Here is a 15,039-nt window from a genome sequence, read left to right as displayed (position 1 = left end):
TTGTTTTGCCCTATAACTGCATAGGGTAACAAGTATTACGTTCATTTTAGGTAAGTGTATGAACTTCTGGCTTGTTTGTATATCATTCATTATGCTTTCATTTTTAGGCCTCTAATTGTGGCATTGTAGAAAGTATCCTGAACTGGGTGAAATTTAAGGCTCAGACTCAGCTGAACAAGAAGTGTTCATCAGTAAAGTATAGTAAAATCAAAGGTATTCCTAAATTGGATGATGCAAACGATGCTGGTAAGATTTAGATTAAAAAATATATATATTTAAGTTTTTATTTGTCCAGTTATATTTTCATTTTCCACATACAGTTAGACAGTAGGGTTTTATGTTCAGAGTATAATTTCACTTCATTAAAATTGCTACATGCACCACATATTACTGATTTTCAGGGGGTAGGAATTCAATAAAGTATACAACATTTAAACTATTCTAAGCATAGTGTGAGATGATTGTTACAGTCTTTCACTATCATCATTGCGATTATTAAGTTTTATGGCTTCATTTTTCTCATTAGTAAAATTGAGGAATGTGGAGTATATGTCTTTCTAAATTTCTCTAGGTGGCAAACATTCCCTGGAGTGTACGCTGATACTAACAGAGGGAGACTCTGCGAAATCACTGGCTGTGTCTGGACTAGGTGTGATTGGGCGAGACAGATATGGAGTCTTTCCACTCAGGGGAAAAATTCTTAACGTACGGGAAGCTTCTCATAAACAGGTATATGTTTGCATATATATGTATATATATATATATACACACACATACACATATATGACATTTTCATACTTTACTAAAATTGTTGAATTTTTAAATGTAAAATACTTTCAATTCCTTTTCTTTATGTACAGATCATGGAAAATGCAGAAATAAATAATATTATTAAAATAGTTGGTCTACAATACAAGAAAAGTTATGATGATGCAGAATCTCTGAAAACTTTACGTTATGGAAAGATTATGATTATGACTGATCAGGTTAGTTTAAAAATTGCCACATATTTAAAACTCATCTTTTTCAGATTGTCCTTTCAATGTTTGTTTTATGAGACTTACTCCAAGATAGTACAAGTGAAAGTGATTGTACATCAATGGGGAAGAAAACATTGTTTAATGGCACTGTTTGTGTGATGCACATTTTACATTGTCTAATTTACGAGTAACCATTTTTTGGTTAGTTATTATAAAAATGTTTTAAAATATAATAAATGTGAGAAGAGTAGAACACACTGTAGTATTAAGGGGTTGAAGCATACCTGTACTTAGAAAGAAAATGAAAGAGTAAATAGGATAATGATTAATATATTTCTATATGATGCGTAATTTTTGATGCACAAATACTAGGAGGATTGAATAGTAAAATGGCAGTAACTGGGGAAGAACTAGAAAATTGAAAAGTATGAAATTCATATGTATCCAGCTGCTTTTCTCTTATGTCCTCTAATGAAAAGCATCTGTACAGAAAAATCTTCAACTAAAAAAGCTGCTTATAGTGTTAAGTAGTTTTTATGTCAAAAGAAGACTTGTGAATACCTGTTCTCCATGGACATTGCCTAGTGAAGTTGCATTATAACCATGTTTATTGTATTTCCATTCTTAAATCCGTCTTTTAGTGAAATCTGGTTAAACTATTTCAATGGAATTTTGCTTCTTTGCTGCATCCAGATATTTAAAAATTTGGTTATATAAGTAATTATATTTCATAAAACTATTATAGTTCTCTTTACTAATATTTATTTAGGATCAAGATGGTTCTCACATAAAAGGCCTGCTTATTAATTTCATCCACCACAATTGGCCATCACTTCTGAAGCATGGTTTTCTTGAAGAGTTCATTACTCCAATTGTAAAGGTACTACTTACATTAATATGTTTTTATACTGTTTGCTTAAAGCAGGGGTCCTCAAACTTTTTAAACAGGGGGCCAGTTCACTGTCCCTCAGACCGTTGGAGGGCCGGACTATAGTTTAAAAAAAAACTATGAACAAATTCCTATGCACACGGCACATATCTTATTTTGAAGTAAAAAAACAAAATGGGAACAAATACAATATTTGTATTTGCATGTGGCCCGCGGGCCGTAGTTTGAGGACCCCTGGCTTAAAGGGTAGCAGAAAAACTAATTTTTTTTTTTTATTAATTTAAGGCAAGCAAAAATAAGCAAGAACTTTCCTTCTACAGTATTCCTGAATTTGATGAGTGGAAAAAACATATAGAAAACCAGAAAGCCTGGAAAATAAAATACTACAAAGGTTTGTATTTTAAAATATTTAAAAAATTTAAAATAACTAGTGACATAAATGTATGTTATTAAAGTGTTATAAAATATTTTGAAATTTTGTCTCTTTTAGACTTTAAAATTAGCTGTTGCTGATTTTTAAATAATTGTTAAGGAAAATTTTATAAAGTATAAAGAATAGTATAATGGACTTCCTATGTACTTCAACAATCACCATTTCATGGTCAATCTTGTTTTATCTAAACTCTTCTCATTGCCATCCTATTAGTTTGGAATAATTTCCAGATATTATCCTATAATACTTTAATATGTATCACTTAAAGAGTTTTTTTAAAAGTCCTTAATACCATTTTCATATCTTTTTTAAATAAAATAGTCAGTGTTAAAATTCTCCTGCTTGTATTTCAAATGTTTATAATGTTTTGTTTTGTTTATTTTTTGAGTCAATGTCCAAACAAGGTTCACACATTACGTCTGGTTGATAAGTTTCTAAAATCTTAGTATATTGTTTCTCTTTTTATATTTTTTCTTGTAATTTATTTGTTCAAAAGTTGGATTTTTTTGTCCTGTATAATTTTACATTCTGTATTTTGCTGAGCATTCCTATAGTTTCCTTAAATATGTAGCATGTTCCTCTGCCCCTTATTCTATGATAACTGGTAATACATTGGAGGCTTGATCAGATGAAGATTAGATTTATGTAGCAAAAACATTTAATAGGTGGTGTTGTATACTTATGTTAGGGGCATGTAATATATGGTTTGTCTTTCTTTTTCCACAAAAATTAATCAGTTGGTCCAGGTGTTGCCAGTTTGATCCATTAGCTTTTCACATAATGGTTTTAAATAATCATTGATGTTCATGATTCATTTAAAATATTTTTCAGCTTTTTTGAGATATAACTGACAAATAAAAATTTATGTATTTAAGGTATACAACATGATGAGTTGATATACATATACATATCCATCACCGCATATAGTTACCCTTCTTTTTTTAGGACATTTAACATCTACTCTCAGCAATTTTCAAGTATACAGTATAGCACTATCCTATATTACAAAAGGTTAATGTGCAAATTGTCCCCTCGGGAGTTCAACTGACCAGGAGTTCGACCGCTCACCATGATGTGCGCTGACCACTGGGGGGGGGGGGGCGCAGAATGAAGGAAGGCCCCAGCTGGCAGCCAGCAGCTGGGGGAAGGAAGGCCCCAATCAGCCCTGATTGCCAGCCAGGCCTAGGGACCCTACCTGTGCACAAATTTTGTGCACTGGACCTCTAGTTAATAATAGGCACCATGATGTTCATTAGATCCCCAGAACTTAACATCTTCTAACTGCAAGTTTGTATTCTTTGATAGACATTTCACTTTCCCCCACTTCCCAAGCCTCTAAAAACCACCATCTCTTTTCTCTTTGAGTTCTACATTCTTTTGGTTTCCACATTTAAGTGATATTATACAGTATTTGTCTTTGTCTCGCTTATTTTCATTTTTATTTTTTAAATTGTGCAGGGTTGGGTACCAGTACAGCTAAAGAAGCAAAGGAATATTTTGCTGATATGGAAAGGCACCGCATCTTGTTTAGATATGCTGGGCCTGAGGATGATGCTGCCATTACGTTGGTAATAAAGCAAATTTTAAAAAGTCTGTTCTCATATCCATCCCCCTACCTCCTATACCTTTCTTCCCAGTCTGGGTTTTCTACAATCAGTCTCTTTTGAATTCTAAAGCCCAAACTCGTCAATTTTAGTGTTTTTCTCGCACCTATGCCCCTGATTATGCCCTGTTTTCATAGTTCTTTCATTGAAAAACCTCTGTTCAAGTATATTTTTGATTAAAAGCATATTGGAAAAACCAAATTTCCCAGAAATTAATGTTTTTTGCCTTTATAACTTTTAATTTTATAATGAAATTATTTTGTAATATGTGAAATAATTTCCTGGAATCTTTCAGGCATTCAGTAAAAAGAAGATTGATGACAGAAAAGAATGGTTAACAAATTTTATGGAAGATCGGAGACAGCGTAGGTTACATGGATTACCAGAGGTTAGTCATACGGAGTGGTGATCTGGGGGAAGAAAGAGACTAAAACTGATGCAGTCATAATGATAATATTGCTATATAACTTTTTTCTTAGCAATTTTTATATGGCACAGCAACAAAGCATTTGACATACAATGATTTCATCAACAAAGAATTGATTCTCTTCTCAAACTCAGACAATGAAAGGTCTATACCATCTCTTGTTGATGGTAAGTAGCTGTCATTTCAAATTTTTTCTCATTTTTGTACATTATTGAGTATAACTTAATTTCATATGCTTTAAGTCATCTCAATAATAAATCTTAAAATCCATAAATTGTTTTAGAAATATTTTCATAGGACTGAAATATTTTATATTTCTTAATTTGAATATTTTAAAACCCTTTTTGAATTTTTTCAGGAGAATTAACTTATGGCAAATTTTAAAAGCTCTTGACCCAAGTTGATTGCAGACTTCCTAAAATAAATAGTAAAATGGGATTTTGATAAGTTCTAAAATATTTATCAGAGACTAAATTTTAAAAACACCTTTAGATTTCAATACTTTAACTTATTTTACTTAACAAAATAAAACTTTATAAACTACCTTGTGATTAGAGCACATTTTGGTCTTATTTTTTTTAAGTATATCTTTTATTGATTTTTTACAGAGAGGAAGGGAGAGAGATAGAGAGTTAGAAACATCAATGAGAGAGAAACATCGATCAGCTGCCTCCTGCACACCCCCTCTTGGGGATGTGCCCACAACCCAGGTACATGCCCTTGACCGGAATTGAACCTGGGACCCTTCAGTCCGCAGGCCGACGCTCCATCCACTGAGCCAAACCGGTTTCGGCACATTTTGGTCTTCTATCTAGCACTTTTTAATTTTCATTTTATAACTTTTAGCAAGTTAGTTGATCTTTGTGTTCCTTGGTTTTTCAACTAATAGCAGATGATTGTACCTGTCCATCTAGTTCTAGCTTTAAGTTATATCCCTTCTATGATGTCTTCCCTAACAATTTTAGTCTAAACTGGTCTCAGATGCCTAAACTGTGTCAGTAATTTTGTGCCTATTATTTTATTTGTGTTAATTTTGCCTTCTCAATTAGATTATAAAATTCTGAAGGAAAGGGACCATGTTTATCATCCTCTTGTTTCTACAATGCTTTGGGCCCACGATGATGATGATGATAGCTAGCATATACTGAAAATTTGTTACTATGCTCATTGGTCTAGAACAAGAAGAATGATAAGGAAGCAGAGTGCTTTGCTTGCATTATCTCAATGTAATCCTTATGATCACCCTATTAGGAAGGTAATTATTTCTATTACACTGATGAGGACACTGAGTTTACTGGTTTAGTAATTTGTGCAAAGGCACATGATAAATGGCCTAGTTAAGAAGAGTATTCAGATTAGTAAGAATCTAAACCCTGCATTCTTAACTACCACATACATCTCTCATTTGTAAGGGCTATCCTGATTTGGGATACTCGAATAATAGTTTCAGACTTATTGATGGTTTGCTGCTCCTTTAATTACAACTGCCATTTTGGATATGTGGGTGTTTGGCATTTCCTATGAAAGAAGCTTAGTGCTACTGAGCAGTTTAAGACCAAAAGGTGGTCTTTCAATTGGTACTTCATTTTTGGAGTAGATTGAAATGATATCAAAACATGTTAGTTTATATTCCACTTTGTTATAGAATCTCAATTATTTTTAGTCAGTATTTTTCAAAAACAAACTATATCTGTCCTTTTCTTTCTTGACTATATAGGACATTTTTGTCACTAAAAGAAACATTACAACTATATTTTCGATAATATTTTTAAAAGAGGATTATTTTTTTTTTAAATAGGCTTTAAACCAGGCCAACGAAAAGTTTTATTTACCTGTTTCAAAAGGAATGACAAACGTGAAGTAAAAGTTGCCCAGTTGGCTGGATCTGTTGCTGAGATGTCTGCTTATCATCATGGAGAAGTAAGAATTAAGTTTGGAATCAATTGAGAACTGTGCTTACAGACATGAAGAATGACAATGAAGCATAATGAAGTATTTTTTCTTTTATAAGGTCTTTGAAAATGTAAAAGAATTGAGTTTGGATTTTAATAAAAATTAGGGAATACTTACAGCGAATTAAAGTTTAGAATATTAATATTATGTTCTGTTTCTATTCTATAGCAAGCATTGATGATGACTATTGTGAATTTGGCTCAGAACTTTGTGGGAAGTAACAACATTAACTTGCTTCAGCCTATTGGTCAGTTTGGAACTCGGCTACATGGTGGCAAAGATGCTGCAAGCCCTCGTTACATTTTCACAATGTTAAGGTAACAGTTTGCTGATATAATGGTATCAAGTTCTATTTGAAGTTTATTGGAACTTACTAAATGGTTAATAGAATTGTAACTATGGAGAAGTATCAATGGGGATTCTGTTGAGGTTAAATATTTTAAATTATTTGATAGTAAATAGAAGGAATTTTGTTGATATAAATTTTTATGAATTATTGGTGAAACCAGTCTTAATGAATGTAAGGATTTTTCTGACCCAAAACTTCACTTTTTAGGCTGAAGATGGGTTTTGTGATTTAGACAGAGTAAGAGGAAATTCTTAAAAAGTTATTTATCAATACTAAGAATTTAGGTAGGTAAGTATGGAAGTAAAATTGGATTATCTTATTCTAGCTTTATGCCTCAGAGAAATATATTTGGTAATAAGGCTAGGTCAGTGTTACTGTGAAGCACATGTTATCAAAATTTTAAAAATGCACTCTTTTAAAAATATTTTTTTGAAATGTAGTTTTTAATTATGTATACAATTTTATTTCCAAAAACCATGACATTTTTCCATATATTTTTTCTCTTTTATTAGCTCTTTAGCAAGACGGCTTTTTCCTATTGTAGATGACAACCTGCTTAAGTTCCTTTATGATGACAATCAACGGGTAGAGCCTGAGTGGTATATTCCCATAATTCCTATGGTTTTAATAAATGGTGCTGAGGGCATTGGTACTGGATGGGCTTGTAAACTACCCAACTACGATGCTAGGGAAATTGTAAACAATGTCAGAAGAATGCTAGATGGCTTGGATCCTCATCCCATGGTAATTATTTAGAATTTGTTGCTTGTATTGTTTATTTAAAAAACAACGTGTAAACTACAAAGTCCAGTCATTTTAAAAAAGTAATGGAACCATTTTCATTTTAGAACATATTATAGACTACTTTATTAGTATACAATTTGATATGTGCTTATTGTAAAAGATACAAGCTGGAAAAAGCCTGGACCTAGAGATAAGGCTTATGGGGAAACACTATTGAAATATACAAATACTCAGTATTTCAGGCTTTCGTATCTAAAGTATATAGAGAATAATGTTTTTATGACAAAGTTATGTAACTTTAGCATATATTTCTAAACTACTGACCCATGCTTAACAACACATTGTATATATTTTAATGTATCCCTGATATTTTTTAATTTTGCCCTTATACCATTCACTGTGTTTAGTTCTTCCCCAAAACGCCACTCAAGAGAAACCTCTCAAGAAAGTGTCTATCACTATTCCACATGATTTAAAATCATCTGGAAATTTTCTTTTTCTCATGATACTTAAGTAAAGGTTATTTTGTATTTTTCTTACAAAATGGTAGTGCTCATTGTAGAAAATATAAATAAGCAAAGAGGGAAATGTACTTAATAAACCCACCATGTAGAAACAAACTTAATATTTTAATGTATTTCTCGCCAAGTTTTATTTCATTTTTGTATTTTAAAAGAAAACAAAAATTAGATTATGTGTATGATTACTCAGGTTTACCCAAAATGTTTTCCCCTTTAAATACTTTATATTACCAAAAATATTTATAACAGAAGCCATCAAACTACTTTATGATTATAGCATTTATTTTCATCCTTTTAGATACATTTTAGGGTATTTTAGTCCATGTATTTGACCAGTGCTTCTTGTGTACCTAATATATCTATTTATTTACCCATCTGTTTCACCAATTTATTGATTTTTGAGATAACGTGCTAAGTGGTGAGAGAAAAAATTGTGATCTCTGTCTTCAAAAAGATAATCTGTTGTCAACACAAGACTTTGGGGCATGAAGTTTGCAGGGACAAAAGATAGTTGCTCATTGTGCCAGAAGAAGACTATGGAGGATGAGGAATTGAGTTTCAGTCATGTTTGTCTGTCAGTAGCAGTAGACCACAGACTTCGAAGCATTCAAATGTATTGGCACATAGGACAGAAGTCAAAGCTTTAAGTTATTTTTATTTTTCTCTGCAGCTTCCAAACTACAAAAACTTTAAAGGAACCATCCAAGAACTTGGTCAGAACCAGTATGCAGTCAGTGGTGAAATTTTTGTGGTGGATAGAAACACAGTAGAGATTACAGAGCTTCCAGTTAGGACTTGGACACAGGTTAGTATAAGTATGTGAGCTGTCTGTAAAGAGGGATTGCATTAAGTAGTTCTTTCTGGTAAGAATATGCATGATTCCATCTTTGTTTGCCTTAAGTCTGTATGGTGTTTTAAAATTCCTGTATACATTTCTGAACCATTCTATTGAATTTGTGCTTTGAATATTTAAATGTAATTTTAAAGGTTTTTTAACTTAGCTTAAGTTATTCAACATTTAGATTTTTAAAAAATATTCTTGCCGAAACGGGTTTGGCTCAGTGGATAGAGCGTCGGCTTGCGGACTGAAGGGTCCCGGGTTCGATTCTGGTCAGGGGCATGTACCTGGGTTGCGGGCACATCCCCAGTGGGAGATGTGCAGGAGGCGGCTGATCGATGTTTCTCTCTCATCGATGTTTCTAACTCTCTATCTCTCTCCCTTCCTCTCTGTAAAAAATCAATAAAATATATTTTAAAAAAATATTCTTATTGATTTCAGAGAGGAAGGGAGAGAATCAGAGAGGTAGAAACATCAATGAGGAGAGAGAGTCATTGATTGGCTGCCTCCCGCATGCCCCACAATGGGGATCAAGCCTGCAACCCAGGCATAGGCCCTGACCGGGAATCGAACTGCGACCTCCTGGTTCATAGGTCCAAGCTCAACCACTAGGAAAGCTAGGCTTAAGCTACCCTTTAAAGAGACTATTTGTCTATCTTGAAATGACTAGAAGAGTATGTAAGAAATAGTTTTGAACCCTTATAAATATGGCCAATATTCATGTCAGTATCAACTGTTACAAATCTAAAGGTATGCATGTCTTCTCTTGTCAGTTCTAGTTGATATAGTTAACTCTGAATACAGTTCCCTCATTGTCTTTATACCCTCAGCGTTTCCCTTGCCTTGTGGAGTATTAGCAGATCAGAACCATTATCTTGCATATCTTCTTTCACTATTGAGATGACCATATACTGTCTTCTATAGTGACTGGGCATGAGATGACAGTGATGGAGGTTTGCCTCCCCCCTACCCCCCACAGGAACTGATAATTTTTTAAAAATTGCATGTCTTGTGGTATGAGAACATGAGTGTGTCATGAAAAGCATTACTTATTGTTAAATCTTTTATAGGTATACAAAGAACAGGTTTTAGAACCTATGCTAAATGGAACAGATAAAACACCAGCATTAATTTCTGATTATAAAGAATATCATACTGATACAACTGTGAAATTTGTGGTGAAAATGACTGAAGAGAAACTAGCACAAGCAGAAGCTGCTGGATTGCACAAAGTTTTTAAACTTCAAACTACTCTTACCTGTAATTCCATGGTAATGATTAAGATTTACTATTAATTTAACTTTTCTTGCATGCCATATGTTGGATTTTTGTAATTGGTTTCATGATGGGAGTGGCTATAGTTAACTCTGAATACAGTTCCCTCTTCTCCCCCCATACATTTTTTGTACATTTATTTCTTTTCCTCTACTGTTATCTACTACTCTTAATCCCAACTGTGCATTTGTGCATCTGTGCTTGAACATTCAGGATGCACATACTGACTAAAAGTTAGTTATGAGAGTGATTGTTGCAGGCTTTTCATCTGCCTTATGCCTGTCCCATTAGCATTTTAATTATGAAGTTCTTATCTCCTCATAACTCCAATCTGCCCTATTAAACTTGTGTATTTGTGTTTATATATAGTTGTAGAGGAAGATAAGAAGTTAATATGTATGATTACCCTTGTTCCATCCCCATCCATTCCCATTAGCTTTTAGATTTAAAGAAGAGTAAAAGAAAAATACAGTAATTGTACAGTGTCTGAGAAAGAGTACCATAAAAAATGTCAAGAAAAGCTGATGGAAAAAAGAAGTAAAAGGATAGAGAAGAAATAAAATTTCAAAAAAAAAATTAAGGAAGTTTGGGTGAATTATAGCACAATTATAAAAACAAAGAGACAAATGCACATGCATTGAGTATATAGGAGAGAGGACTTGTAGATTTAAAAATTTTAAAGTTAAAGATAGAATATGTTTATTTTTAGTTGGAAACATTTTTTTCTTAGGTGGTTTTATAGCCACATTAAGTAAGAACCTTTTTAAAGAACCTATATTTATCTTTCAGAAATATTTTTATTTAAAATATTTTCACAGTTTTGAGAATTGAGTTCATCAGTTTCTTAGAGTCACTAAAGGAATATTTACAGAAATGTACTTAGTAGTTTTGGCTTTTAGGGGTAGTGTGTGTTTAAATAAGTGTATTATGATTTTAAATACTGTAGATGTCACATAAGTTAAAAATACCAGTACAGATTTATGTAATCTTCAAAAATTTTGTGTTTTGCTTATTAGGTACTCTTTGATCATATGGGATGTCTGAAGAAATATGAAACTGTGCAAGACATTTTGAAAGAATTCTTTGATTTACGATTAAGTTATTATGGTTTACGTAAGGAGTGGCTTGTAGGGATGTTGGGAGCAGAATCTACAAAGCTTAACAATCAAGCTCGTTTCATTTTAGAGAAGATACAAGGGAAAATTACCATAGGTAAGACACAACTTTTAAAAATTTAAACATTAGTTAAAATGGAAAAAATCTTTATTAAATAGAAGACATTTTTATCAGTAGAATATAAACAAATACAAATTGAATCTCTTTTCTTGATCCTAACTTTATTTTTCCCTCACATAGAGAATAGGTCAAAGAAAGATTTGATTCAAATGTTAGTCCAGAGAGGTTATGAATCTGACCCAGTGAAAGCCTGGAAAGAAGCACAAGAAAAGGTAATCATTTGCAGAACAAGACATTCAGAGAAGCTTTTAAAAGCAACTTCCAAAACAAACAAAAAACCCAACCCTTAAAATTTAAATTTAGTACTGCTTAAGGTGTTAAGTTGTCTGTTTGGAGACTGAAGTCTTCTGTTTATCCACAGAACAGATACAGTACAGGAATTTGCAGTGCACACCCACCACAAAGCACTTGGCCAGTGTGACTCAACCAGGGCCTGGAGAAATGACTCCAGGTGTGAGAAGGTAGCTCAGTCTCCTTGGCCTTTTTTCTGAGCCTGCCATTAAAGGGTGTCAGTTATGGTGGTGGTTTTTGTGAGCTGCATGCATATTATCTGGGAACTATACTGGTAGTACATAAATAAGTTTACATTGGTCATTCTCTGGTCACAGCATCGTAATCCAGTCACCATTCACTTGATCTGGTTTCAATTTTTTCTGGGAAGAGTAGAGACAAAATGTTTGATCTTATAGTATTTATCGAGCACCATCTGTATTCTGTCCTGTGCTTAGATCTTTGGCTGGAGATTTAAACCCTGGAACTTGAGATTAAAAGTCTGATGTTTTTAATTAAATTGTCCATTTTAGATCATAAAGTACTAATATTAGTTCAGTGAATGGAATATTGAACTTTGAGATTCCTCTCAAGAATTAGTTTCTTGCTGTCGTGCATAATTGAAGGAAAATTTTAGAAAGGCAATACAATATTGTGATTGAGAACACAAATGTACAAAAGGAAGAAAATTGGAAATGATTAATTTTTGATACTTAATTAGACTATTGTGTACATATGGTACTGTGTTAGCATCTTTAAAATACAGTTATGATTATGTGACATAACTTGAACTGAAACTTTAAACTTCCCTATACTTATGAGTTCTCAACCATAATGTTTTTCAGATTTTTCATCAATCTGTATTGAAATGCTGCTTTCATTTACACTATTATAGCTTTTTTCAATTTTGAACAGTTAATAGAATGCTATATATTAGAGTGAGAAAAATTTGAATAAATTATATATTTTGCAAATCATAGTAAGATAATAGGCTTATTCATCATTTGAGGAAAAAGGGGTAGGATAAGATGGGGAGCATTCAGAATTAAGATAACCTAACAAGCATTTGCTTTCCTTTCAATGTGTTTTATTGCATTCGTAACCCCCAAATTATAGTTTATATACTAATTTGCCCTTCTGTATCACTGTTAGTTTAATTTTTGTCGTAAAAAAAATCAACTAGTGAGCTAATGAATTTAATGCTTAGTTTTAAAAGATATGTGTTTAGAGTTTGAGAATGCCCTTCTGTTGGAAATAGACTTCATAGATAAAACCTAGTACTTGGTTTTAATAATTCATTGCCACCATCAGAATTTGCTCAGCATCTTGGTCATGGGTTCATTTTGTGGGTTCCATTTGTGGGTTCAAGTAACAAAAGAAGCACCCTTAAAAGCCTGTCCTATTATGTAGAATTTGGAGAAGAGAGAATTATAAAACAGATAATTAGAAGATTATAGTATTTTGGGGTTTTTTTTCTTTAAAATCATAGTAGAATTTGGTCATTGAACCTTGAAAAGTTTATTTATATTTTTATTTCTGAAAGTATCCTTAGTCACCTTCATGTTAACAATGATAGATAAACATATTTTGGAGTGCTCGCTAATAAATAATACTCCAGTGTCATCAAAATCAAATATACTTGTAAAGTGTGGGTCTAAGCAGGATTTTATGACACTATAATAGTATTTTTTAGTAGTGTAACAACCTAAATATTCCATAGCAGCACACTGTTTAATGATGAACTTTTTAAAAACTTATCACAAGTTATCCAGGTATCTATTAATGATCTATCAGCCGAACAACAGCATTCCTTATTTGGCTGCTGTTGCATAATTTTACAGTTTGTTTATGTAATGCAGCCTCTTGCTTTGCAATTTTTTACTTTTATCCTTTTGTTTCTAAAGTATACTTACTTAAACTTGACTTCGTTTATATGTATTATTTTACTGAACATTTTAAATTAAATTGTAAAACTTTTTTTTTCTCTTTTGGTTACCAAAAGTGAACTTTTTTGTTTAATGGAGTGTCATGGTTAACTCAGTCATTTTTAATTATCTGAGTGCCTTAAACAATTTAGATGCAGTTTTATGTAATGGCTGTTATTATTTAAAAAGATTTAAAGGTATAATGTCACCTACAATTTCTATTAAATTCGTTGCATTTTGAAATTTGGTATTAGCATGAGGATTTTTTATTGAATCCTTTCTTGTAAGACCTTATGAGTCAAACTTTAGAATAGCCCTCATAATTCAGACTCTTACTCAACAGCTCTTAAATTCTTAAGTGAATTTTCTTAGTCCTTACATGATTAGTCTTGCTTAGAGAATTTTTATAAAGAATTCATCCTTAGAGAGTTGACTGTACCTTAGCATATTTAGTATAACTGTAAAACATTTTTCACAAGTGACATTTATTTTGGGTTTCAAATTGTTCATTCACTCACTGATATAAAAATTTGACAAGATGCAGTGATAAAACTTTAGTTCCACTCTATTAATTTTGTGTCTACTCATTTTGTGAATTATAGTGCCTGGGCAATACAGTTAATTTTTTATCACATTCCTGGATGAATAGGGACTGAATATACCATTCCTTTTGAAGACTTTATTATACATTTTTAGGACATTTAAGCTTTTCATAGGAAATATATTTTTAGGTAATTTTGCAGATAATCTAAAATAACTCCACTAACTGAAGATGTAGCACTAAGAATATAGCATTAATGGAATTTTAAGATCCGTATTCGATAAAATTCAACAATGATTTGATGCTATACAGGACTTTAATACAAAGTTTATTATTTTTTACAGGCAACAGAAGAGGAAGAAACACAAAACCAGCATGATGATAGTTCCTCTGATTCAGGAACTCCTTCAGGCCCTGATTTTAATTATATTTTAAATATGTCTCTGTGGTCTCTTACTAAAGAAAAAGTTGAAGAACTGATTAAACAGAGAGATTCAAAAGTATGAACTTTTGTGGGTTAAATAATTTGAAACTATTTCAGTGCTATCCATATCTTTGTTTTTCTTTTTTCAAAAAGAAGTATTTTGATTTACCGTTTATACATTTTTTTCCTATTATTGGATGTTTAAAATCATACTACTTTTTTTATCATAGGGGCGAGAGGTCAATGATCTTAAAAGAAAATCTCCTTCAGATCTTTGGAAAGAAGATTTAGCAGCATTTGTTGAAGAGCTGGATGTAGGTTAAATCCCTAATATCTATAATAATAACAGCATAATATGCTAATTAGACCAGACGCCCTTCCAGACGTCCTTCCTTGGGGGGGGGGGGGGGTGAAACCGCAGCGGGCGGGGGCTGCGGCGGTGGCGGGCAGGGGGCTTTCACTTTTAATCTGTCACTTTATTTTATTATTTGATAGTTAGCAAAGTAGGTCCACACAATGAATTTATTCTGGATATGGTTTTGTTACATTGAAAGTATTTAGACTTAATTTTTATGTTGATCAGTGTCATTTAAGATCTAATGATAAAACTAATTGAATCTCTGTTGTATG

At 32.4% G+C, this 15,039-nt stretch overlaps 1 protein-coding gene across 2 annotated transcripts in view; it reads left to right on the top strand.

Moving 5' to 3' along the window:
* Window positions 1-15,039, top strand: part of TOP2B (DNA topoisomerase II beta) — a gene marked incomplete at its 5' end in the record, with an annotated part of 61,229 nt that overhangs the window by 32,612 nt on the left and 13,578 nt on the right. For both annotated transcript variants that reach the window (XM_081105809.1, XM_081105808.1), the window contains 17 exons: window positions 108-246; window positions 572-729; window positions 861-986; window positions 1,750-1,860; window positions 2,155-2,260; window positions 3,761-3,870; window positions 4,202-4,294; window positions 4,386-4,500; window positions 6,132-6,253; window positions 6,455-6,603; window positions 7,148-7,379; window positions 8,571-8,705; window positions 9,809-10,009; window positions 11,030-11,225; window positions 11,370-11,461; window positions 14,330-14,485; window positions 14,640-14,723. In XM_081105809.1, the coding sequence (XP_080961935.1) occupies window positions 108-246; window positions 572-729; window positions 861-986; window positions 1,750-1,860; window positions 2,155-2,260; window positions 3,761-3,870; window positions 4,202-4,294; window positions 4,386-4,500; window positions 6,132-6,253; window positions 6,455-6,603; window positions 7,148-7,379; window positions 8,571-8,705; window positions 9,809-10,009; window positions 11,030-11,225; window positions 11,370-11,461; window positions 14,330-14,485; window positions 14,640-14,723 (2,325 nt within the window). The remainder of the gene's footprint in view (window positions 1-107; window positions 247-571; window positions 730-860; window positions 987-1,749; window positions 1,861-2,154; window positions 2,261-3,760; window positions 3,871-4,201; window positions 4,295-4,385; window positions 4,501-6,131; window positions 6,254-6,454; window positions 6,604-7,147; window positions 7,380-8,570; window positions 8,706-9,808; window positions 10,010-11,029; window positions 11,226-11,369; window positions 11,462-14,329; window positions 14,486-14,639; window positions 14,724-15,039) is intronic.

The sequence above is a fragment of the Myotis nattereri genome, assembly GCF_964212035.1.
Source record: "Myotis nattereri genome assembly, chromosome: 14".
NCBI lineage: Eukaryota > Metazoa > Chordata > Mammalia > Chiroptera > Vespertilionidae > Myotis > Myotis nattereri.
Note: the sequence above shows the minus strand (reverse complement) of the source record. Positions and strands in the feature narration are given on the sequence as shown.